Raw genomic sequence first — 25,431 nt, 5'->3', positions numbered from 1 at the left:
ACTCTGAACAAATTAATTTGACCTCACAAACACCTCATTACCACAAAAATAAAATAAAATTATAAGCAGCTCTTTTGCAGATTACAGCTGCCATATTTGAACAAGACCAGTGGCATGAGAAAATCCATTTTGTAAACGTAAGTCATTATGGATCATAGGCAGAGTAAGTACATGTTTGAAATTGTGATGTGGTATTTTTTTAAAAATAAAATATTAATCTTATGTGTTTCCTTAGCAGGTCTGTTAAAGCAAGCATTAATTAATGTAGAAAAGTAGCTTCTTGGTATGCAAGACTAGTTTCTTGGTATGCAAGACTAGTTTCTTGGCATGCAAGATTAAGGAATTAAAAAACAATATTACTAATTGATCACTAAATGACTTCTACCACATACAGTTGTGAGCTACGTGGTGAATACTATAAGAGATGGTACTAGGAACATGGGAAGATTGACGGTCGGAGTTAATAGAGAGTGAAGCACTAGAAACATGGGGAGTTCAAGGTCCGACATTTTATGTTTCTTGGTGCTCTGTGCAAGTTTTCTAGTCCCAAGAAGCTGCCACAGTTACTCTCATGGTGCTTTATTTATCTTCGGAGATTCCTTTTATGATGCTGGGAATAATATCTATCTCAACACTAACATTCCCAAACTAAATATCTTTCCATATGGAGAGACATATTTTAAGCATCCCACAGGAAGGGCTAGTGATGGTCGATTAATTCCAGATTTTATTTGTAAGTACAGTACTTTGCAATTTTTCTTCTCCCTTTTAATTTCTGCTCTTTTCTTTCTGTTTTGAATTTCTATATTGATCACTAGTTAATTAATAGATTCTTTTCTCATAAGCCAATTAATGACTGGTTTGACTTGTCAAAAAATACTCTAAAAATTGTAGGAAAAAAAATGAAGCTGAATGTATTATGGAGAATAAGTAGATATGGAGGGAAAGATTTGATCAAGGAACATTTTGAGGATTCGTACTGTCTCTCTTATCATACTGAAACTTGGCATCATAGTGTTTTAGACAGAGGTAGAACAAAATAAATGGGGGCCCGTGAGAAAATTACAAGGATTTATACATTAGGTCAAGGTAAAATAACTGGAGTTTTGGGTGCCCTGTTTGTATTTTTAATTTAAAGACTCCCAAGTCTAAGACTCAAATTCAGCTTTATCAAAAATTTGGAGGGCCAAGGTTCCTTCAAAGCAAGTCTACATGCCACGCCCAATTCCTACCGCATCCTTAAAATCAGTTTGTTTTCGTTTGTTCTTGACAACCTATTATTACTGACACAATATGTTTTTGGCAAAATGATTCTTGTAACTTTGTTCCAGCTGAATTTGCAAAGCTACCATTAATTCCACTATATTTAGAACCCGGCAACCATCATTTCACAGATGGAGTCAACTTTGCATCAGGGGGAGCTGGTGCGCTCGTTGAAACTAATCAAGGACTGGTATGTGCTCCTACTGCTAAATCATTCCTGCCTGTTGGACTGGATTTAGCTTGAATTAATCTGTGTGCATAAACCTGAATTCATATAAAGTTATCCATCTCTTAAGTTGCATGATTACTTATACTATATATTTTTTTTCATTTTTCCCGATTGTTCCTTCATAGATTATGGACCTTAAAACTCAATTAAGTAATTTCAAGAATATGGAGAAGCAGCTAAGGCAAAAACTAGGAGCTTCAGAAGTAAAGACTTTGTTATCCACAGCTGTTTACATGTTCAGCATTGGAACTAACGACTACTTGGTACCTTTCACGTCAAACTCCACCGTGCTTCAATCCTACTCCAAAAAGGAGTATGTCAAGATGGTAATTGGCAACATAACAACCGTGATCCAAGTAATTAACATGTTCAGACCATATGAATTAATTCTTTATTTCATTTTCTTCCCCAAGTTCATCAAACTAAGATTGCATTAATTTAATTTGGTGTCTCAGGAAATTTATAAGATAGGGGGAAGGAAATTTGGACTATCAAAGTTGCTTCCTTTAGGTTGTCCACCAATCTCTAGAGCACTAGAAATAGTCAGAACAGGTGGCTCTGGCTGCATGGAAGAAGTTACAGTGCTTGCAAAACTACACAACAGAGCACTCCCTAAAGCTCTCAAAGAGCTTAAGAGCCAACTAAAAGGATATACCTATTCAATTTTTGATGCCTACACTGCAGGAACTGCTATTTTCAATAACCCTTCAAAATATGGTGAAGCCTCTAGCTTACAGAGTTTCCTTTATCTGCTGATATGATGTGAGGACTATCTGATTCCATTTTAACATTTTTGTGTGAAGGTTTCGAAGAGGTGAAAATGGCATGCTGTGGCAGTGGTCCATTGAGAGCTTCCATTACTTGCGGCCAGAAAGTATACCAACTGTGCGATAACGTTAGCGAATATTTCTTCTTTGATGGAATTCATCCAACCGAAAAGGCCAACTATCAATTTGCAAAGCTAATGTGGGATGGGAGTCCTAAAATCGTCAAGCCTTACAACCTGAAGACACTGTTCGAGAAATAGCTCAAAACTTATTCCCTGACAATTTCTTTCAAATAATATTTTTAGTTTCAAGTAAAATCCATTAGTTTGATGGAAAATTTTCTTTAAATGGAAACTTTTCAAACATAGCCTATCAATCAAATGTCAACAACAATTTTCCTTCAAATCTTGTTTCATGTAAAGCTCATCATTTCAATTGCAATTTTCTTTCTAATAGTATTTTATTTTAAAGTAAAGTCTATTAATTCAATAAAAATTTGCTTTTTATGTAATATTTTTATTTCAAGTAAAGCCTATTAGTTCAACGATAAATTTCCTTCATGTGATATTTTTTTCTCAAATTAACATTTTCGATTCAAGTATAGCTCATTAATTTAGTGATAGTTTTCTCTTAAAAGATATTTTTTTTATTTCAAGTAAAGTCTATCAATCTAATAATTTTTTTTTCTTAAAAGACATTTTATTTCAAACAAAGCTCATCAATACATGGCAACAACAATTTTCTTTCAAATTTTCCATCGAGTAAATTCCATCACTTTGATGGAATTTGTTTTTTCAATTGGCAATTTTTCAAGTGAATCTATAATTCCGATGACAATTTTCTTTTCAATAGCATTTAATAGATTTAGATTCCAAGTTGATCCCTTTATTTTTCTTTTTGTGGATCTCAAGTTGATCCCTTCAATTACATGGATTCCAAATTGATTCTTTTATCCAACATTTTCCAAGTTGATCCCATCATTTTTGTTTACGTGGATTCCAAGTTAATCCCTTCATTTATATGAATTCTAAGTTGATCTTTTCATTTTTCATCTGATATATTCCAAGTTGATTTTTCTATTTTCATTTAGTGGATCCCAAGTTAATCACTTTATTTATATGAATCCTAATTTGATCATTTTGTTTTTCATCCGATAGATCTCAAGTTAATCCTGTCGTTTTAGTTTATATACATCTCAAGTTGAGCCTTTCATTTACATGGATCCTAAGTTAATTCTTTCATTTCTTATTTGATGGATCCCAAGTTGATCTTGTTGTTTTTGTTTGTGTAAATTCTAAGTTAATCCCTTCATTTATATCATTTATATGGATTTCAAGTTGATTCTTTTGTTTCTCATCTGATGATTCATCTCAAGTTGATCCTTTCATTTACATAGATCCCAAGTTAATCTTTTCATTTCTCATCCAACAAATCCTTAGTTAAATCTTGTTATTTTTGTTTGTATGTATCTCAAATTGATCATGTTTATTGTGGCATTATTTGACACCATGTATAGCTTTCAAGAAAGAAAATCCTCTTTTCATGTGATATATTTTTTTTCTTTGCAATTTTTCTACATAAAATTAAATGAAAATAATTTTCTAAAAGTCTTTATATAATGAGCATTGTAAAGAGAGGACAATTGTCATAATTTATCTGATTTTTGAATCTTATTTTTTCAAATATAAAATAAATAATAAAAGAAATTAAAAATTTGATTTGAAAAATTGGAAATTATAATTTTTTATTTTTTATTTAAATACTAAAAATTGAAATTCGAAAAGGTTTGAAAATAAAAGATAACATTTTTAGTACAAAATAGAGGGGCTTAGTTTCGGAGTAAAAGGGGAGAGAAAATTCCAAGGGGAAAATCAGAAGAAAATTTTGAGAAAGAATATGAGGAAAAAAAAGAGAGAAGAGATTGATGAGAGCCTCGAGAGAAAACACAGACAAAGAAAAAGAAAACGAAACAATAGAAAACCATTAAAAAAAAAATCTTATGTACTAAAAACAAGAAAAAAAGCCGCCCCCTTTCGTTTTTCTTTGACCAGGGTCCAGAATCCATGAATGCCCCACTCAACACCAACTCATCCACAAAACACCACCCAGCCTCTAGAGCCTTAATCCCCGACGAGAAAAATCATCTCCGCCCGAATCATCTCCGCCCGAATTTACCCACAAACAACCATCAACCCAAAACCAGCAGCAACTCTTCTTCTCCACTGACCAGAAGCAGCCAACAGAAACTATTACAGACCCACCGTACCATTTGCCACTTAGTTTTTGTCTATGTATTAAAGGGGAGATTGAGGATCAGAGTTAATAGAGAGTGAAGTACTACAAAACATGGGGAGTTCAAGGTCCAACATTTTATGTTTCTTGATGCTCTGTGCAAGTTTTCTAGTCCCAACAAGCCGCCACAGTTACTCTCATGGTGCTTTATTTATCTTCGGAGATTCCTTTTATGATGCTGGGAATAATATCTATCTCAACACTAACATTCCCAAACTAAATATCTTTCCATATGGAGAGACATATTTTAAGCATCCCACAGGAAGGGCTAGTGATGGTCGATTAATTCCAGATTTTATTTGTAAGTACAATACTTAGCAATTTTTCTTCTCCCTTTTTAATTTCTGCTCTTTTCTTTCTGTTTTGAAATATATATATATAATTGAATTTCCATATGAAGCCCATTTGTATTTTTAACTGAAGTTTTGGGTGCCCTTTTTGTATTTTTAATTTAAAGACTCCCAAGTCTAAGACTCAAATTCAGCTTTATGAAAAATTTGGAGGGCCAAGGTTCCTTCAAAGCAAGTCTACATGCCACGCCCAATTCCTACCGCATCCTTAAAATCTAGTTCGTTTTCAAACTTAATATTACTGACACAATATGTTTTTGACAAAATGATTCTTGTAACTTTGTTGCAGCTGAATTTGCAAAGCTACCATTAATTCCACTATATTTACTACCCGGAAACAATCAATTCACAAATGGAGTCAACTTTGCATCAGGCGGAGCTGGTGCTCTCGTTGAAACTAATCAAGGACTGGTATGTGCTCCTTTTGCTAAATTATTCCTGCCTGTTGGACTGGATATAGCTTGAATAAATCTGTGTGCATAAACCTGAATTCATATAAAGTTATCCATCTCTTAAGTTGCATGATTATTTATACTATTTTTTTTTTCATTTTTCCCGCTTATTCCTTCATAGATTATGGACCTTAAAACTCAATTAAGTAATTTCAAGAATATGGAGAAGCAGCTAAGGCAAAAACTAGGAGCTTCAGAAGTTAAGACATTGTTATCCACAGCTGTTTACATGTTCAGCATTGGAAGCAACGACTACTTGGTACCTTTCATCACAAACTCCACTGTGCTTCAATCCTACTCCAAAAAAGAGTATGTCAAGATGGTTATTGGCAACATAACAACCGTGATCCAAGTAATTAACATGTTCGGACCATATGAATTAATTCTTTTTTTCATTTTCTTCCCCAAGTTCATCAAACTAAGATTGCATTAATTTTGGTGTCTCAGGAAATTTATAAGATAGGGGGAAGGAAATTTGGGCTATCAAAGTTGCTTCCTTTAGGTTGTCCACCAATCTCTCGAGCACTAGAAATAGTCAGAACAGGTGGCTCTGGCTGCATGGAAGAAGTTACAGTGCTTTCAAAACTACACAACAGAGCACTCCCTAAAGCTCTCAAAGAGCTTAAGAGCCAACTAAAAGGATATACCTATTCAATTTTTGATGCCTACACTGCAGGAACTGCAATTTTCAATAACCCTTCAAAATATGGTGAAGCCTCTAGCTTACAGAGTTTCCTTTATCTGCTGATATGATGTGAGGACTATCTGATTCCAATTTCACATTTTTGTTTGAAGGTTTCGAAGAGGTGAAAATGGCATGCTGTGGCAGGGGTCCATTGAGAGGCTCCATTACCTGCGGCCAGAAAGTATACCAACTGTGCGATAACGTTAGCGAATATTTCTTCTTTGATGGAATTCATCCAACCGAAAAGGCCAACTATCAATTTGCAAAGCTAATGTGGGATGGGAGTCCTGAAATCGTCAAGCCTTACAACCTGAAGACACTGTTCGAGAAATAGCTCAACTTATTCCCAGACAGGAAATGACTTTGTTTACCCGTTCTGCACCTGGAATATGACTGAATTTCATTTTCTTGCTTCGAAGCTAAGTTGATTCAGGCTTTAGACTCTAGCACTGAACTCTAGAATTGTATTTGTATCGGACAATAAAATTTCTTATGACATTGAGATTTGTAAGTTTCTTACTAATAAATGAGCAAGATCAACATACGTGAAGCAAGAATACGATGATCTTCTTTTTAAAGCCAAAACTCTCATTCGGAATAAAACCTCTTAGCTTTTCATCTCTTTAGAATCCATGTGAGCCATGCATTTTCAAAAGCAGTCAAAATTTTGGGACAAACAACCAACGCCCATGCCAGCAAAACTTCAAAAATTGTATCTTTGTCCTTGAATAACATGGTTTTTGTCTTTCACCGAGAAATGAATTTTGCACTTTGTTTCAAATTTACATCTCCACAATTTTATTTTATTGATTGGACCTACTTCAACAAGATGGTTAAGATTTGTGATTTGATACTTGTTGTTATTTATTTTTGAATTCCCACATAAAAAATGAGAAAATATAAAAAAATATATCAAAAAAATATTTAGAAGAAATCTAAAAAATAATAGGAACAAGAAAAGTATGCTGGAATGCCTTTAAAATAACTAGAAATTGTTTGATGAAGTTCAAAAATATAAGAATTAAAATTTGACAGTATATTTTTGACTGATGAGAGCCTGTTGACAAGAAAGATTCAATTTGAGAAAGAAAAGTTCAAAATCATATATTTATGAACTCAATTAAATTTTATTGAAGGTTTAATTGAATTTATGGAGGGTTTGATAGCAAGAAATAATTGTTTTGAAGTCAATCTGGTCTTTATTTGGAAGAAATTAAAGTTCAGGGGTCAAATTATAATTTACCTAAGGACTTGACTACAAAAGTATAGAACTTGAGTGACCAAACTGGAAGTGGCCATTTCACATCCCAAAACGGCGCCGTTTTAATGACATTATTCATCATCTTCTTCGTTGCACCAGGGAACCGTTTCAGCAGAGGAAACAACTAGCCCCAGCTTCTAATACTGAAACGTATGGCATTTATTCGGCTATAAAGCCAGAGAAAGAAACGCCTGCTAAACGTCCACGAAAGAGACGCCGACCGTTACCGAAAACGCCTGCATCCTTTAGCTATAAAAGCAGAGGAGGGACCGAACCAAAGAGAACAGTGGGGGAGGGAGAAAGAGAGAACAGAGAGGGAAAAAGAAAAGGAAAACACAGAGAAGGGAGGGGAGGAAAAAGGCAGAAAGAAAAACGGGGAGGCAGAGTGAGCAGGACAGGAGAGAAAGTGGGGAGCAGTAAAAAAAGAAAACAGAGAGGGAGTAATAGAGGAGAACAAAGGGAAAGAAGAGGAAAAACAGAGGAATGGGAGAGAAAAAGAGTGAGTACAGGGAGAATAAAAAAGAAACAGAGGGAGACACGAAGGAGAACTGGGCAACATAGGGAGACGGTAACAGAGGAACAAAGGAACAGAAGCAAGAGAAACCCAACAGCAACCAGCATCCATCGCTGCTGTCCCTTGACCTGCAGAACCAGAGGCAAGGAAAAAGAAAAGAAAAAGAAACCGAAGCAAAGGAAGAAACACAGAGAGAAAGTCCAGAAGAACAAAAAGAACGCAAGAAACTAAGACCAGAATTGTCATCATCTTCAGTTTTCTAGAAACCAGGTGCGTTCGTTTTCGTCATTCTTTTATCTGCAAATGAGCATGTACACTGCGAAGGTAATTTAATTACCTTCGCACTGTTCATGCACGCGTGAAACAAATTCATGCGTGCCTGGTCCCTCAGCCAGCCGGGTCACTTGCTTGGGCCAGTGGCACGGCTGGGCTTGATGGGTCCAGCCCAGTCACATGGGCCGAGCTGGGTCCAGTCCGAAAAAAAAAAAAATTTTCTTCAAAATTATTGTTTTAAAAAATATATATGTGATTTTCCCTCGTATTTTTATACTAAATTTTGCTTAGTATTGGTTTGTATTTTTATACCGTAAAGATACAAATCCAGTATTAAAATACCCAGTTTTCGTCAAAACATTGAAAAAAAATAATATATTTTTGTTTTCAAACATACGGCTAAGTATCTCAAAAAAAAATCATATCATATTTTCATACAATAAAAATTCAAAAATAGATATTAGCATGTATTTTGGCTTTAATTATTAGTTTATTAAAGTCACGAGAACTAGGACAATATTTCAAAAATTCTAAAAAACTAATTTTGTTTTCTTTTAATATTAAGGATTACGAGCTTATACGTTAGATTTATTCTTGATATTAAAAAGATAGCTTTCTTTAGGTGACATAGAACAGTTAGGTTTTACCCGATAATATAAGATTCTCTTTACTGAGGAGAACTTTTCTTAAACTGTAGACAGACCAACAATTAGAAACCACAACAACACCTTAATATATATCAGACAATTAAACAATGCAGCCTACCTTAGGTAGGGTGGGGTGATAATATCTTCCCTTTACGCAACTAGTCTCTGTACCCGATCTCTGAGACTAGTTAAGGTTCCTAGTGACCAAAATAATAGGTGCTGACTCCCATTCATGCTTTCCACAGATAAGAGATAAGAATTCCTTGCCTCCCTATTTTTCCCGATTTTTTCCAGAATACCAACATTTAGGATTTGAGAGTGGATTTCGATCGCTGCGATGCCGCACACGTGCGACAGTTCTAAAATAAGAAAAAGGTAGATTTCATAAATAAAATGTTTCAAAATAAAATCTTTATAATTTGACTGAGTTTGCATATTTCTTGGCCAAAACAATTATGGTGATGCATGTGTCTCAATATGGCATGACTTCTATAAAAAATAAACACATTTAGATGAGTTGGGACAATTATGCTTGTTTGAATCAATGAAAATTACAATAACTAAATGATAATTTGAAAAACTTCATCATGAGTTATGAGTTGTTGAGGAAACAATCTTATCATGATATGGATGAAAAGTAAGCAAAGAATATGAACAATATCACTTGGGACAATCCTACAAGCAAATCAAACTTCTACACAAAAAATTATTAACACGTGTCAAAGTCAAGGCAGAAAGGTATAAAGGGGCTCAAAAACCAGATTGCCTGCTTTGAAGCTAAATGCAAGCAAATAAATGACCCTAATATTTTAATCAGTTGCATGATTTAGAACTAGAGGTTAAAGATGGCATGGGGAAGTTCGAGCAATTAATTGGACAATCCTTTTATTTTTAATATTGTTTGTGTCTCATTTTGACTTGTTTGTCTCACGCCTAACAAAGAATGATATTTGCATTTGAAGCCATCAATTTGGTGACAAAATCATTTTTATTTAACTCTAAAATATATATTAGTTTGATGAAAATTTCTTTCAAATAATATTTTTGGTTTCAAGTAAAACCCGATGGAAAATTTTCTTTAAATGGAAACTTTTCAAGCATAGCCTATCAATCAAATGTCAACAACAATTTTCCTTCAAATCTTGTTTCAAGTAAAGCTCATCATTTCAATTGCAATTTTCTTTCTAATAGTATTTTATTTTAAAGTAAATTCCATTAATTTGATGACAATTTGCTTTTTATATAATATTTTTATTTCAAGTAAAGCCTATTAGTTTAACGACAAATTTCCTTCATGCGATTTTTTTTTTAAATTATATTTTCGTCATCAATTCAGTGATAGTTTTCTCTTAACAAGATATTTTTTTATTTCAAGTAAAGTCCATTAGTCTGATGAGAATTTTCTCTTAAAAGACATTTTATTTCAAACAAAGCTCATCAATATATGGCAATAACAATTTTCTTTCAAATTTTCCATCGAGTAAATTCCATCACTTTGATGGAATTTTTTTTTCAATTGGCAATTTTTCAAGTGAAGTCTATAATTCCGATGACAATTTTCTTTTCAATAGCATTTAATAGATTTATATTCCAAGTTGATCCCTTTATTTGTTTTTATGGATCTCAAGTTGATCCCTTTAATTACATGGATTCCAAGTTGATTCTTTTATTCAACATTTTCCAAGTTGATCCCATCATTTTTGTTTAAGTGGATTCCAAGTTATTAATCCCTTCATTTACATGAATTACAAGCTGATCCTTTTATCCGACATATCTCAAATTGATATTGTCATTTTTGTTTACGTGGATTCCAAGTTAATCCCTTCATTTATATGGATTCTAAGTACACGTAAATAGAGAAACTGAAATTAACCGAATCAGGGACCAAATTAAAAAAATTTGAAGTTTATTGATCAATTGAGGGTCAAAATACACAAATTCAAAACCAAGGACTAAAGTGAAAAGGGCAGCCAACTTTAGGGCTGACGATTGAAGTTGATAGGGATGCAATTGAATTGATTCTTAAAATCAAAATTGCACTTGAGGACTTAAATGAACAAAGGACGAATTGAGGACTGATTTGGAAGTTGATATGTTTTGGCACCATTTTTTATTTAAATGAACCGGCGTGTTTTGTCTAAAACGACGTCGTTTCATGTTAAAAAAAACAAAAAACAAAACAGTATCGTTTTAAGCGACATTGTTCCTTCTTCTTCTTCCTAGGACGTGTAACAGGGGAAGATAAAGTTTTTATTTTTTCTTCTTTATTTCTTCTTGTCCCTCTCTCTCTCCCTCCCCCGTGTGCTCTATCAAAATAACACCACAACTGAGCAAAAGAAAGTAATCAATTTGGGATCTAGACAAATAAAAATGATAAAATCAACTTGTAATTTGTTGGATGAAAAACGAAATGAACAACTTCATATCCATGTAAATGAAATGATTAACTTGGGATGATTTATTAAATGAAAAATAAAAATATCAACTTGAAAATCATATAAATAAAGAGATCAAGTTAGAATCTACACAAATAAAAATTATAGGATCAACTTGGGATCCTTTTTTATAAAAAATGAAAGAATCAACTTTGAATTCATGTTAATGAAAGATTCAACTTGAGATTCACATAAACAAAAATGACGGGATCAACTTCGAATTTGTCAGATGAAAAATAAAATGATTAATTTAGGATCCATGTAAATAAAGTGATCAACTTGGAATCCACATAAATGAAAATGACAAGATCAACTTGGGATATGTTAGATAAAAAATTAAAAGATCAACTTTGAATCTATGTAAATGAAAGGATTAACCTTGGATCTACATAAACAAAAATGATTGGATAAACTTGGGATATGTTGGATAAAAAGATCAACTAATAATCCATGTAAATGAAGAGATTAACTTGGAATCCATGTAAGCAAAAATGATTGGATCAACTTAGGATGTGTTAGATAAAAGAATCATGGAATCTATGTAAATGAAGGGATTGACTTGGGATCCACACAAATAAAAATGAAACTATCAACTTGGGATCCAAATCTATTAAATGCTATTGGAAAGAAAATTGACATCTGAAATATAGATTTCACTTGAAAAATTGCCAATTGAAAAAAAAATTGCCATCAAACTAATGGCGATTTACTCAATGGAAAATTTAAAAGAAAAATATTTTTGCTATTAGACTGATGGGTTTTGTTTGAAATAAAATGTTTTTTTGAGGGAAAATTGTCACTAGACTAATAAACTTTACTTGAAATAAAAATATCATTTAAGAAAAAACTATCATCGAATTGATGGACTTTACTTGAATCAATCGAGAACGTAATTTGTCATTTGACTAATAGGCTTTACTTGAAATAAATATGTTATCTAAAAGCATACTGTCATCGAATTGATAGAATTTACTCTATCAATCCACCTCATCAAGAGGAAAAGAAGTCGGTATCGCTTTCAACATAAGTTGAAAGGACAAGTTTTTTTTTTTTTTTTCAAGTTTTGTTATCATGAGATGTCGCACACCTCCCACACTCTACACTCTAAGCACCAAAGTCTTTTTGAATTTTAAAATATATTAATTAAATAAAAAGATAAAATTATCCCTAATGGTTATGAAATTAACAAAAAAAAAAAAAGTAACCAAACTAAAAATAACAGAGACCCTTAAATTGATGTTTTATTTTTTTAGATTCTAAGGGTAAAGATATCTGACATTGGATGTTTCTGAATTCCCTTGACATTGGAATTTTTTACTATATTTTAAAAAATAAAAAGCCTTAAATTCCCTTGACCGGCAATTTTTTTTTTAAATTGATCCAAAAAGGATGTTTCTGAATCAATTGTTTTGAGTATGCGGAGGACGGCAATCAATGATTGTGTTGTAGTTTCAGGATCTTTAGCGAAGAGTAGATCGAAGCTTTATCTGACATTGGATCAGCAGAGATTTGGCCCGGTTTTGGATTTGCTGCGGAGAAATTGTCTTGAGGAGGATAGGACGAGTGAAGTTTATGATTTATGGAAAACTGTGAAGGATCACCTTCTTTTGCCGTTGACCATACAACTTTCTGAGAAGACTGTTGTGACTCTTCCGCCTTGCTTTATGCGTCTACCACCTGATTTAAAGCTCAAGATTTTGGAGTTACTTCCTGCACTGATGTGGCTAGAATGGCATGCGTTAGCTCGAGGATGCAGAGTTTGTGTTCGAACAACGATTTATGGAAACGGGGGTTTTCGGAGGAGTTTGGACGGGCGCTTAAAACAGAAATTTTGGTAATTGGAAAACAGACTAAGAAGAACAATACCAAGGAGACAAGACCAGCGTCCTACCTGCAGGATTTCTTCGACCTAAGAGACTCTTGAACTTCCCAATTCAGGCCTTCTCTCTCGATTCTGAATAATTACTATATGGAGAAGGAGATCAGTCGTAGCTCAAGCAACTGCAAGTTTCTAGATATTAATGTTTTCTGCTAGATCTTATAGTATGATGAAATCCCCTTTAGATCACATAAATTTCGGTGTTTATTTGTCATGTGGTAGGACACCAGCTCTTACTCGTGATTGTAACTATTTTGATTGTTAATTAGTTTTTTCAATAGTTTATGTTCATAATTCAACGATCTTGCAAATCAGTATGGTGCTTGGAGGGTTTTCTGTCTATTTTCATTGGTAAACTTTCGTTTGAAAGATATGATAGAGTAAAGCTTGAAAAACACTCTTGTCTCTGCTGGTATATTACTTTATCATGATTATGTCTTAGTTCAAGTACTGAATCAGTGTTTATGATTTCTCTGAAACAGAGAAGGAAGTTAAAAAATGAACAAGTAATTCTTTGGCTCCATTACAATGCATTCAGTATATATGCTATCCTTAGACTACGGCCTCTTTATGAACATTTACAAGACAATTTCCCGACAGGAACAATACCCACTCACCATTTTTTAAAGAATAGTAAGTTATAAATTAGTCTTTCCACTGACAATTTTATTTCCCAAATCAGGCCGCCTCTGCTGGCATTGAATAATTAGTATAAAGAGAAGGAAACTGTACACATGAGTGGTAAATATCTCATGTTGAGAAGGAATGAAAATGCTAAGATGTTTATATATAAGATAGATCCATAACCCATCATTTGTCTAGGTTTTTGGATAGAGGTAATGTCCATTATTGTATGCAAAATCTTATGAGTGCAAGCCCAAATCTAGAGTTCAGTGGTAGAGTCTAAAGCCTGAATCAACTTAGCTTCGAGGCATGAAATTCAGTCATATTCGAGGTGCAGAACGGGTAATCAAAGTCATCTCCCGTCTGGAAATAAGTTTTGAGCTATTTCTCGAACAGTGTCTTCAGGTTGTACGGCTTGACGATTTTAGGACTCCTGTAACAGTGTCAAATGTGCACGAGGTGCACGCTTCGGCAGGCTGTCCAAAACAGGGCCTAAGGGTGCTGGCAGCCATGCCAACAGTGGAAAAAATCGGCAGCGCAGATTGTTGACGAACATGGGCTTGACGATAGAATGTCCAAGCCAGGCAGGAAAACTCGTCAGGGGCTTAGGCTGACGAGAACAGGGGCTGTCGAGGAATTCGGCAGCGAAGACATTGGCAGCCTGCACGCAGATGCGAATACGGCAGCGCGCAACAGCTTGTGCAAGTCAGGGGCTCGACTTGGCATGATCTGAAACTTGGACGAAGGACTGTCCAAGGCATGTGAGTGACTCAACAGATGACGCAGCAAGAGCTGACAGATGGGGCTGCCAGGTGAACATGCAGAACATGGGTTAGTGGCAGTTATGGATATCCAAGATCATGGGATCATGGGGGCTGAAAACGTGGGGGCTGACTAGGGGTTGCTCTCAACCCACTAAGATCATGGGGGAAAACTACCCACTACTTGGTAGATAATGGGGCCACTATGTTCATGGGTGAACATGGGTGAGATAGTGTCCCACTACTTCCTTAAAAGTAGGAATGAGGGGTGTGCCTTGTAAATGCTTGTCTATAAATACTTGTTGTAGCTCTTGGTTGAGGGGGCGGCATGTATGGGCATGTAGCTGCATGCTTGGGGTATGTTCGGCATGTAGGGGCATGCAAGAACATGTAGAGAGCACTAGGTAGAGATAGCTTGGTGTAGCATGCAATCTTTGTGCATAGCACACATATGGATTTGTGTATAGTTTCCTTTGTGTACGAGATCAATAAAGGTTGGGAAAGAGTTCATGTAAAGCTTGTTGTGCACTTTGATTATCTTATTCTACTTGTGTCTTCCGCTTGCTTAGTTACTAGGCAAACACGAGTGGGATTGGCGAGGGAAGGCTGAGTCTAGTGAGGAACTAGGCTGCCGCACAGGTTTATTCGAGAGCGAAAAATTACCCCGTGACAACTCCCATCCCACATTAGCTTTGCAAATTGATAGTTGGCCTTTTCGGTTGGATGAATTCTATCAAAGAAGAAATATTTGCTAACGTTATCGCGTAGTTGGTATACTTTGTGGCTGCAAGTAATGGAAGCTCTCAATGGACCACTGCCACAACATGCCATTTTCACCTCTTCGAAACCTTCACACAAAAATGTGAAATTGGAATCAGATAGTCTTCACATCATATCAGAAGATAAAGGAAACTCTGTAAGCTAGAGGCTTCACCATATTTTGAAGGGTTATTGAAAATTGCAGTTCCTACAGCGGAGGCATCAAAAATTGAATAAGTACATCCTTTTAGTTGGCTCTTAAGCTCTTTGAGAGCTTTAGGGAGTGCTCTGTTGTTGACTTTATCAATTCAGTGATAGTTTTTTTTAAAAGACATTTTCATTTCAAGTAAAGTCCATCAGTTTAATGAAAATTTTCTCTCAAAAGACATTTTATTTCAAACAAAGCTCATCAATACGATGGCAAGAACAATTTTCTTTCAAATTTTCCATCGAGTAAATTCCATCACTTTGATGGAATTTTTTTTTCAATTGGCATTTTTTCAAGTGAAGTCTATGATTCTGATGACAATTTTCTTTTCAATAGCATTTAATAGATTTGGATTCCAAGTTGACCCCCCCTTTTTTTGTGGATCTCAAGTTGATCCCTTCAATTACATGGATTCCAACTTGATTCTTTTATCCAACATTTCCCAAGTTGATCCCATTATTTTTGTTTAAGTGGATTCCAAGTTATTAATCCCTTCACTTACATGAATTACAAGCTGATCCTTTTATCCAACATATCTCAAATTGATCTTGTCATTTTTGTTTATGTGAATTCCAAGTTAATCCCTTCATTTACATGGAATCCAAGTTGATCTTTTCATTTTTTATCTAACATATTTCAAGTTGATCTTGTCATTTTCATTTACGTGGATCCTAAGATGATCACTTTATTTATATGGATCCAATTTGATCATTTCATTTTTCATCTTACGAATCCCAAGTTAATCCTGTCATTTTTATTTATGTGCATCCCAATTTGAGCCCTTCATTTACATGGATCTTAAGTTGATCATTTCATTTCTTATCTAACGGATCCCAAGTTGATCCTGTTGTTTTTGTTGGTGTCAATTCCAAGTTGATCTTTTTGTTTCTTGTCCGATGGATCATCTCAAGTTGATCCTTTCATTTACATGGATCCGAAGTTGATCTTTCCATTTCTCATCCAACAAATCCTAAGTTAATCTTGTTATATTTGTTTATTTGGATTTGATCATTTTCTTTTGCTCCATTGTGGCATTATTTGACACCATATATAGCTTTCAAGAAAGAAAACCCCTCTTTTCAAGTTATATATTTTTTTTCTTTATAATTTTTCTACATAAAGTTAAATGAAAATGATTTTTTAAAATTCTTTATATAGTTAGTATTGTAAAAAGAGGAAAATTGTCATAACGTACTTATCTTATTTTTAAAGCTTATTTTTTCAAATATAAAATGAATAATAAAAGAAATTGAAAATTTGATTTGAAAATTGGAAATTATAGTTTTTTATTTTTTATTTAAAGATTATAAATTTTGAAAATAAAAGATAACATTTTTAGTACAAATAGAGGGGCTTAGTTTCGGAGTAAAGGGAGAGAGAAAAGTCCAAGGGGAAAATCAGAAGAAAATTTTGAGAAAGAATACGAGGAAAAGAAGAGAGAAGAGATTGATGAGAGCCTCAAGAGAAAATATAGACAAAGAAAAAAGAAAAAGAAAAGGAAAAGGAAACTATAGAAAACCATTAAAAAAAATCTTATCTACTAAAAACAAGAAAAAAAATCTTATCTACTAAAAAGCCGCCCCCTTTGGTGTTTCTTTGACAAGAATCCATGAATGCCATTGAAACTTCAGAACCTCCTTCCTCTCAAATCAACAACCCCACTCAACACCAACTCGTCCACAAAGCACCACCCAACCTCTAGAACTTTAATCCCCAATGAAAAAAATCAGCTCCTATTTACTTATACTTCTGGAGCTAGATATTTTCTGGCGATTATTACATGCTTTTAAATTTTCCATCGAGTAAATCGCCATCAGTTCGATGGCAATTTTGTTTCAATTGGCAATTTTTCAAGTTAAGTCAATAATTCAGATGTCAATTTTCTTTCCGATAGCATGTAATAGATTTGGATCCCAAGTTGATAGTTTCATTTTTATTTGTGTGGATCCCAAGTTGGTAACTTCATTAACATGAATTTCAAGTTGATATATCCCAAGTTGATCCAATTATACTTACATGGATTCCAAGTTAATCCCTTCATTTAAATGGATTACAAATCCACCATGTCCCAAGTTGATCCAAAAGGGTTCTTTGATCATTGCCCTTTAATCCTAGAAGCTTTACCCGTAGAAAAAAGTTGGATTCCTTTCAAATTCATGGACTGTTGACTTTATCATCCGAATTTTAAAGATATCATAAAAGGTATATGGGATGAAGCTTGCAATGAATTTTTAGGTCAGTTCAAGCTCATTAAAAAGCTCAACTTTATAGCAATTCGACTGAGACAGTGGAACAGGATTGGGATTGGGAATCAGGAGACTGCTTTGGCATCGATTCAAAGCAATATTTCAGTTATAGAACAAAAATCAGAGTATGGGCAATTATCTACTGTAGAGCAGAACTTGCTTGATTCATTAATCAGGAAGTAGTGGCAATGTAACTTGAATATAGAAAGCATGAGGCAGCAAAAGTCTCGCCAAGTTTGGTGTCGCCTGGGTGATCGCAACACGCGTTTCTTCCATCTAGTTGCTAACTTCAGGAGGGCTAAAAACCATATCCTGAAAGTGGTTCATAATGGTTATGTTGTTGAAGGCTTACCGATCATAAAAGATGCGGCAGTTAGCTTCTTCTCCAACTTATTCAGAAGCCCTGATAGATTCCGAATTGGTTTAGGGCCCGTTGGTTTTAAAACACTCTCGGCTTCTTCTTCAGCTAGTTTGGAGCGAGATATCACTTTGGAAGAATTAAAGCAGAGTGTTTGGGATTGTGATGGGAGCAAGAGTCCTGGTCCAGATGGTTTCAATTTCAAATTCTACAGGCTTGCTTGGAATTTCATTGCAGATGATTTGTTAGATCTGGCCAATAATTTTTTCAAAACAGGTAGGCTTCCAAAAGAAGTCAATCATGCTTATGTCCATCTAATTCCGAAGACAGCTTCCCCGGCTGGCTTCAAAGATTTCAGGCCTATTAGTTTGATTCACGACATTTACAAGATAATGGATAAGGTTCTTTCTAGCCGTCTGAAAGCGGTTATGCATGACCTTATCAGTGAGAATCAAACAGCTTTCTTGGCAAGGAGGCAAATAATTGATGGGTTTTTGGTTGCTAACGAAGCGGTTCATTCCTTGAAAAGATGCAGGGTGCCGAGCCTTATCTTTAAGGTGGATTTTCATAAAGCTTTCGACACTGTACAATGGGATTATTTAGAGCAGGTTATGAGGCATATGAGTTTTGGTGAAAAATGGATAAATTTGATCAACATTTGCATCTCCACTGCAAAATTATCAGTGCTGATTAATGGATCTCCTTCTAAGGAATTCTTGATGGGCCGTGGGATTCGCCAAGGTGACCCCCTTTCTCTGTTTCTTTTTCTAATTGTAGTAGAGGGATTATCTGTTTTGTTTCAAAGAGCAACTACAAATGATCTTTTCAAAGGTATCCCTTTTGGAGACATCTTTTGCCTCAGTCATCTGCAATATGCAGACGACACTTTGATCTTCATGCCTGCTAATCTTCACATGGTCAAAACAGTTAAAATGATTCTGTTGTGGTTCGCTATTTTTTCAGGTTTGCACATTAACTTCCACAAAAGCTCTTTAATTGGCATAAATGTTGGGGAAGATACTTGTGTTAGTATGGCATCTTCAGTCTTTTACAGATTTGATTCCTTGCGTTGCTCTTATCTGGGCATGCCTTTAGGATCCAATCCTAGAAGGTTGTCTACATGGAAGCCTATTATTAAGAATTTCAGAAGAAAGTTGAGCATGTGGAGAGGTGGTATACTTAGTATGGCAGGGCATATTTGCCTAATCAAAAGTGTCTTGAGTTCATTGCCAGTCTATTATATGTCTTCTTTTCTTATACTGAAGGGTTTCTGTAATATACTAACCTCTATTCAACGAAGATTCTTATGGTCTGGAGTGGCGAAGTAGAAGAAAATTTGCAAGGTGCAGTGGCGTATTGTGGTAAAAGCAAGAAAAGAAGAAGGCCTTGGGTTGGGTTCTTTAATGTCTAAAAATATATCCAAGCTTTCAAATGGATATGGAGGCTAAGCTTGTCAGGCCATGCCTTATGGAAACAGGTAACAACCCATTTTTACTCCCCAATTTTCGAGAATGGAATCCCAAAATTGCATGGTCATATTTCCCCATTTTGGAAAGATGTTTTGTCAATCTGGATCCAAACAGTGTTATCGGCTTAGTATTGCGTGAAAACATCAAATTCATGATTGGAGATGGATCCTCCATTCTCTTTTGGTCTGACGTGTGGATAAAATCAAATGTTTTGCATAGCATTTTCCCTAGGCTTTACCAAATTTCTACTATTCAGAATGGTTTGGTTAATGAGATGGGTCAATGGATGAATGATCATTGGTGATGGAATTTGGTTTGGCGTAGAAACCTCTTATCTTATGAAGAGAAACAATATCATCATTTGCTCTCAATGCTGGAGCCAATGATAATTCGGCAAGGAAAAGATAAACTCATATGGCCATATAATTCTGATGGAAGCTTCTTAATTAAGTCCTGTTGCACCCTAATTGATAATACCTCCTCTGCGAATGATAGAGTTTTTGAAGCCAATGTTTGGATTAAAGGGGCCCCTCTGAAAGTTCAGGTGTTTCTCTGGTTGGCAATCCAGGATAAAGTTAGTACAAGAGCTTTTCTCCATCACCGGAATGTTTTGCCTGCCACACAAACTTCATGTGTCTTTTGCAGCTCAGATTTGGAAACCTCAGAGCACCTTTTTATACATTTTAACTTTTCTAGGAGTGTTTGGATGAAAGTTTTGGATTGGTGGGGTATCCAATGTTGTTTACCGAGCGCTCTTGACTCGCTGCTTCTGTAGTGGCCCGAAATGGTGCAAGACAAATTCCAAAGATTAGCTTGTACACTAATTTCTAGTAGTACTACTTGGGGTATTTGGTTGTTGTTGAGGAACAAAATTGTTTTTGAGAAGGGAACTATAAGCTTGTTTGATTGTTTCTCCACCATCCTTCATCGGGTTGCTACTTGGTTGCATACTCTGAATTCAAATTTCACTTATACAGGAAATGACCTCTTAAAATCTTCTGATGGCATCAAATTGTGGTGTAATAAGAAATCTTAGGTAGTCTTTTTGTTGTTTGCTGTAGTAGATCAATTTTTTTCCTTTTTTTCCTAAGTCTGTTTTTTTTTCTTTTTTCTTTTTTCATGTTCGTGTATTTCACTTTGGCTATTAGTTTTATGGCCTTTTCAATGTACTCTCAATGATTATAAAAAAAAAATCATTTTTGTTTATGTAGATCCAAGGTTAATCCTTTCATTTACATGGATTCGAAGTTAATCTTTTCATTTTTCATGTGACATATCCCAAGTTGATCCTGTTATTTTTATTTACGTGGATTCCAAGTTGATCACTTTATTTACATGGATCCTAAATTAATCATTTTATTTTTCATCTGATAGATTCGAAGTTGATCTTGTCATTTTTGTTTATGTGGATCTCAAGTTGAACCTTTCATTAACATGAATCCAAAGTTGATTCTTTTATTTTTTATTAGAAGGATCCTAAGTTGATCATGTAATTTTTGTTTGTGTAAATTCTAAGTTGATCTCTTTATTAATTTATATGATTTTCAAGTTGATATTTTTATTTTTCATTTAATAAATCATCCCAAGTTAATCATTTCATTTACATGGATATGAAGTTGATCATTTCGTTTTTCATCCAACAAATTACAAGTTGATTTTATCATTTTTATTTGTCTAGATCCCAAATTGATTACTTTCTTTTGCTCAGTCGTGGCGTTATTTGACACCATGTTTAGCCTTCATTAAAGAAAATCCCTCTTTTCCTGTGGTTTTTTTTACAATTTTTCTACACAAAGTTAAATGAATATGATTTTTAAAATGTCTTTATATAATGAGTATTGTAAAAAGAGGATAATTGTTGTAATTTATTTCTAGATGTTTTTTCAAACAAAAAATAAAATAAAACTTAAAAATTTGATTTGAAAATCAGAAATTATATATATATTTAAAATTTTGATTTAAAGATAAAAAATTGAAAATTGAAAAGGTTTGAAAATGAAAGATAACATTTTTATTACAATTGAGGGGCCCCATTTCAAACAGTTTTCTATTGTTTTTTTTTTTCTTGGAATTTTCTCCTCCTTTACTATTATTCTCTAATATACCCTTTATTTAAAAGTTTTTTGAGCTTAAAACTTATATAGGCTCACACCATCTTGTACTTAATTTTTATCAAATAAATAAAAATGATGAGATTTTAACTCGTGATCACTTGATCATCAAGGCTGTCCTTATCAAATAAATAAGGATGGTAAAATTCTAACTCATGATCACTTGGTCATCAAAGCTCTGATACCATGTCAAAAAACCATCTCAGCTCAATAATTTAAACTATTTTATGAGATGTTAAGATATGATTTATATTATTCTCTAATAAATATCATTAAAAAAAAATCTACTAAAAACCAGAACAAAAGCCTCCACCTTTCGTTTTTCTTTGACCAGAATCCATGAATGCCATTGAAACTTCAGAACCTCCTTCCTCTCACAGCTCCCGCCAAATCAATAACCCCACTCAACACCAACTCATCCACAAAGCACCACCCAGCCTCTAGAACTTTAATCCCCGACGAGAAAAATCATCTCCGCCCGAATTTACCCACAAACAACCATCAACCCAAAACCAGCAGCAACTCCTCTTCCCCACTGACCAGAAGCAGCCAACAGAAACTATTACGGACCCACCCTACCACTGCTCACTTCTCTTTTGTCTATGTATTAAAGAGGAGATTGAGGATCAGATTTAATAGAGAGTGAAGCACTAAAAACATGGGGAGTTCAAGGTCCAGCATTTTATGTTTCTTGATGCTCTGTGCAAGTTTTCTAGTCCCAACAAGCTGCCACAGTTACTCTCATGGTGCTTTATTTATCTTTGGAGATTCCTTTTATGATGCTGGGAATAATATTTATCTCAACACTAGCAACACTAGCCTTGCCAAACTAAATATCTTTCCATATGGAGAGACATATTTTAAGCATCCCACAGGAAGGGTCAGTGATGGTCGATTAATTCCAGATTTTATTGTTAAGTACAATACTTGGCAATTTTTCTTCTCCCTTTTTTTAATTTCTGCTCTTTTCTTTCTGTTTTGAAATAGATTGTTGGATATATATATATTGAATTTCCATATCACGGATTAGCGGGTCATCAAATTAATCTGTTAGGTTGTTGTTATGATTAACTATGATATAATAAAATTAGGTCAAAGTAAATTAACTGAAGTTTTGGGGGCCCTGTTTGTATTTTTAATTTAAAGACTCCCAAGTCTAAGACTCAAATTCAGCTTTATGAAAAATCTGGGGGGCCAAGGTTCCTTCAAAGCAAGTCTACATGCCACGCACAATTTCAACCGCATCCTTAAAATCTAGTTTGTTTTCGATTGTTCTTTACAGCTTATTATTACTGACACAATATGTTTTTGGCAAAATGATTCTTGTAACTTTGTTGCAGCTGAATTTGCAAAGCTACCATTAATTCCACCATATTTACAACCCGGCAACCATCAATTCACAAATGGAGTCAACTTTGCATCAGGGGGAGCTGGTGCTCTCGTTGAAAATAATCAAGGACCGGTATGTGCTCCATTGCTAAATTTTTCCTGCCTGTTGGACTGGATTTAGCTTGAATTAATCTGTGTGCATAAACCTGAATTCATATAAAGTTATCCATCTCTTAAGTTGCATGATTACTTATACTATATTTGTTTTTCATTTTTCCCGCTTGTTCCTTCATAGATTATGGGCCTTAAAACTCAATTACGTAATTTCAAGAATATGGAGAAGCAGCTAAGGAAAAAACTAGGAGCTTCAGAAATTAAGACATTGTTATCCACAGCTGTTTACATGTTCAGCATTGGAAGCAACGACTACTTGGTACCTTTCATCACAAACTCCACTCTGCTTCAATCCTACTCCAAAAAAGAGTATGTCAAGATGGTTATTGGCAACATAACAACCGTGATCCAAGTAATTAACATGTTCCGATCACATGAATTAATTCTTTATTTCATTTTCTTCCCCAAGTTCATCAAACTAAGATTGCATTAATTTTGGTGTCTCAGGAAATTTATAAGATAGGGGGAAGGAAATTTGGCCTATCAAAGTTGATTCCTTTGGGTTGTTTTCCATTCTCTCGAGCACAAAAACTATCCAGCACAGGTGGCTCTGGCTGCATGGAACAATTTACGCTGCTGGCAAACTACACAATAGAGCACTCCTTGAAGCTCTTAAAGAGCTTAAGAAGAGCCAACTAAAAGGATATACTTATTCAATTTTTGATGCATACACTGCAGCAACTGCAATTTTCAATAACCCTTCAAAATATGGTGAAGCCTCTAGCTGACATTGTTTCCTTTATCTGCTAATATGATGTTAGGACTATCTGATTCCAATTCTACATTTTTGTGTGAAGGTTTCGAAGAGGTGAAAATGGCATGCTGTGGCAGCGGTCCATTGAGAGGCTCCTTGCTTGCTTGCGGCCTGAAAGTATACCAACTGTGCGATAACGTTAGCCAATATTTCTTCTTTGATGAACTTCATCCAACCGAAAAGGCCAACTATCAGTTTGCAAAGCTAATGTGGGATGGGAGTCCTAAAATCGTCAAGCCTTACAACCTGAAAACACTGTTCAAGAAATAGCTCAAAACTTATTCCCGGACAGGAGATGACTTTGATTACCCGTTCTGCACCTGGAATATGACTGAATTTCATGCTTCGAAGCTAAGTAGATTCAGGCTTTAGACTCTACCACTGAACTCTAGTACTGAAGCGTGCTTGAATTTTGTTGTGCAACCTTAAAACAGTTTTAATTATCTGATTCACCTTTACATTTAAGCAGAATTTCACCATGCACACCAACAAATTCAGGATCAGACAACCTATCTGACTATGTTACTGATTTGTCTTAAACTGAAATAATTTTAGATGGTCGAATCTAATGTGCTATTAAATTCACATCAAATGTTAGGCCCAAAAGGAGTGTATAACTAAGTGGAAATCATAAACGAGAACTTAAGAAATTGGGTTAATATGGAAACCAAGTCCGAACGCTTTATTTCGAGCCTTTCGGGTTGCCCAACACTATTTTCGAGCCTTTATATTTCTTTACCCGCTATGATCCATTTGACATTGCTCGTCGAACCAGAAAAAGGGTGAGAAAAAAATATATATCCCATCAACGATGTCTTCTTCTTCCATATGTTTGTGTGTGTTCGAGCCAAAACAACGAAAGAGGGAAAGTGGAAACCTCTTAGAAATGAAACCGAAGAGTAATTAATTGAACAATCATTAATTTTCCAAATTAAATTAATGCATCATGTCTCTTCACTTTACATAGTTGAAGGGGAATGATCAGAAATAAATAAAGCAAAAGACTCGAAATATTCAGAATTGGAAATACCAGACCTTCTTTAAAATGGTGCAAGCAGTTTGCATCTCTCAAAACAATCTCCCTTCCCGTCATTCTTGACCATCTATGAAAACACGAAAATTATCTGTAGTCCTGGTGTACATAATTGCTAGCTGTCACATACCCTCATTCCTCTCATTTTTATTTTTTTTCATTCATCCCCATCTAAATTATAAATTTTATTGGGTTTAATATATTTTTAAATATTAGTTTTTATTTAATTACATGATAATAAAAATAAAAACTCACAAAACTAAAGGTTGAAAGATGAAATAAAAAAAAATTAATGCAAAATTTCAATAAAAATAAATATTAAAATATAAAATTAAAAAAAAATAACAGGTTTGATAGCCCAATGGGCCATTGGTTTTTTTTCTTCTTTAAGTTGTTTTCCCCTTATTTCTTATTAATAAAAAAGATGCATATGATGATGAATAATCTCATCTGCTTCCCAAAAAATATTTTAAATTTGTTATGTTGAAATGATACTGAATTTTTTATTTTTTTATTTTTATGATCAGGTATCTTTGAATTAGTTTTCTTACATAGATA

General features: G+C 34.5%; 1 protein-coding gene and 1 long non-coding RNA gene across 7 annotated transcripts; one reads left to right on the top strand and one right to left on the bottom strand.

Moving 5' to 3' along the window:
- Nucleotides 1-357: 357 nt before the first annotated feature.
- LOC18106597 (GDSL esterase/lipase 1) lies at nucleotides 358-6,549 on the top strand. 6 transcript variants are annotated; one of them, XM_052448640.1, is made up of 6 exons: nucleotides 358-500; nucleotides 4,620-4,852; nucleotides 5,191-5,312; nucleotides 5,475-5,705; nucleotides 5,801-6,062; nucleotides 6,149-6,549. In XM_052448640.1, the coding sequence occupies exons 1-6, from the start codon at nucleotides 487-489 to the stop codon at nucleotides 6,370-6,372; spliced, it is 1,086 nt and encodes a 361-aa protein (XP_052304600.1). In that variant the 5' UTR covers nucleotides 358-486; the 3' UTR covers nucleotides 6,373-6,549. The 6 variants fall into 6 exon arrangements, with proteins under 6 accessions (XP_052304600.1, XP_052304601.1, XP_052304599.1 ...); XM_052448641.1 differs by lacking the exon at nucleotides 4,620-4,852 and having other exon boundaries at nucleotides 422-733; XM_052448639.1 differs by lacking the exons at nucleotides 4,620-4,852; nucleotides 5,191-5,312 and adding an exon at nucleotides 1,332-1,453 and having other exon boundaries at nucleotides 429-733.
- LOC127904517 (uncharacterized) lies at nucleotides 2,177-24,187 on the bottom strand. Its single transcript, XR_008057790.1, has 2 exons — nucleotides 24,087-24,187; nucleotides 2,177-2,495 (listed from the first exon to the last, which is right to left on the bottom strand). It is a non-coding gene; the product is annotated as an uncharacterized LOC127904517 (long non-coding RNA).
- Between the last annotated feature and the right edge of the window lie 1,244 nt (nucleotides 24,188-25,431).

Source organism: Populus trichocarpa, chromosome 17, assembly GCF_000002775.5.
Source record: "Populus trichocarpa isolate Nisqually-1 chromosome 17, P.trichocarpa_v4.1, whole genome shotgun sequence".
NCBI lineage: Eukaryota > Viridiplantae > Streptophyta > Magnoliopsida > Malpighiales > Salicaceae > Populus > Populus trichocarpa.
Note: the sequence above shows the minus strand (reverse complement) of the source record. Positions and strands in the feature narration are given on the sequence as shown.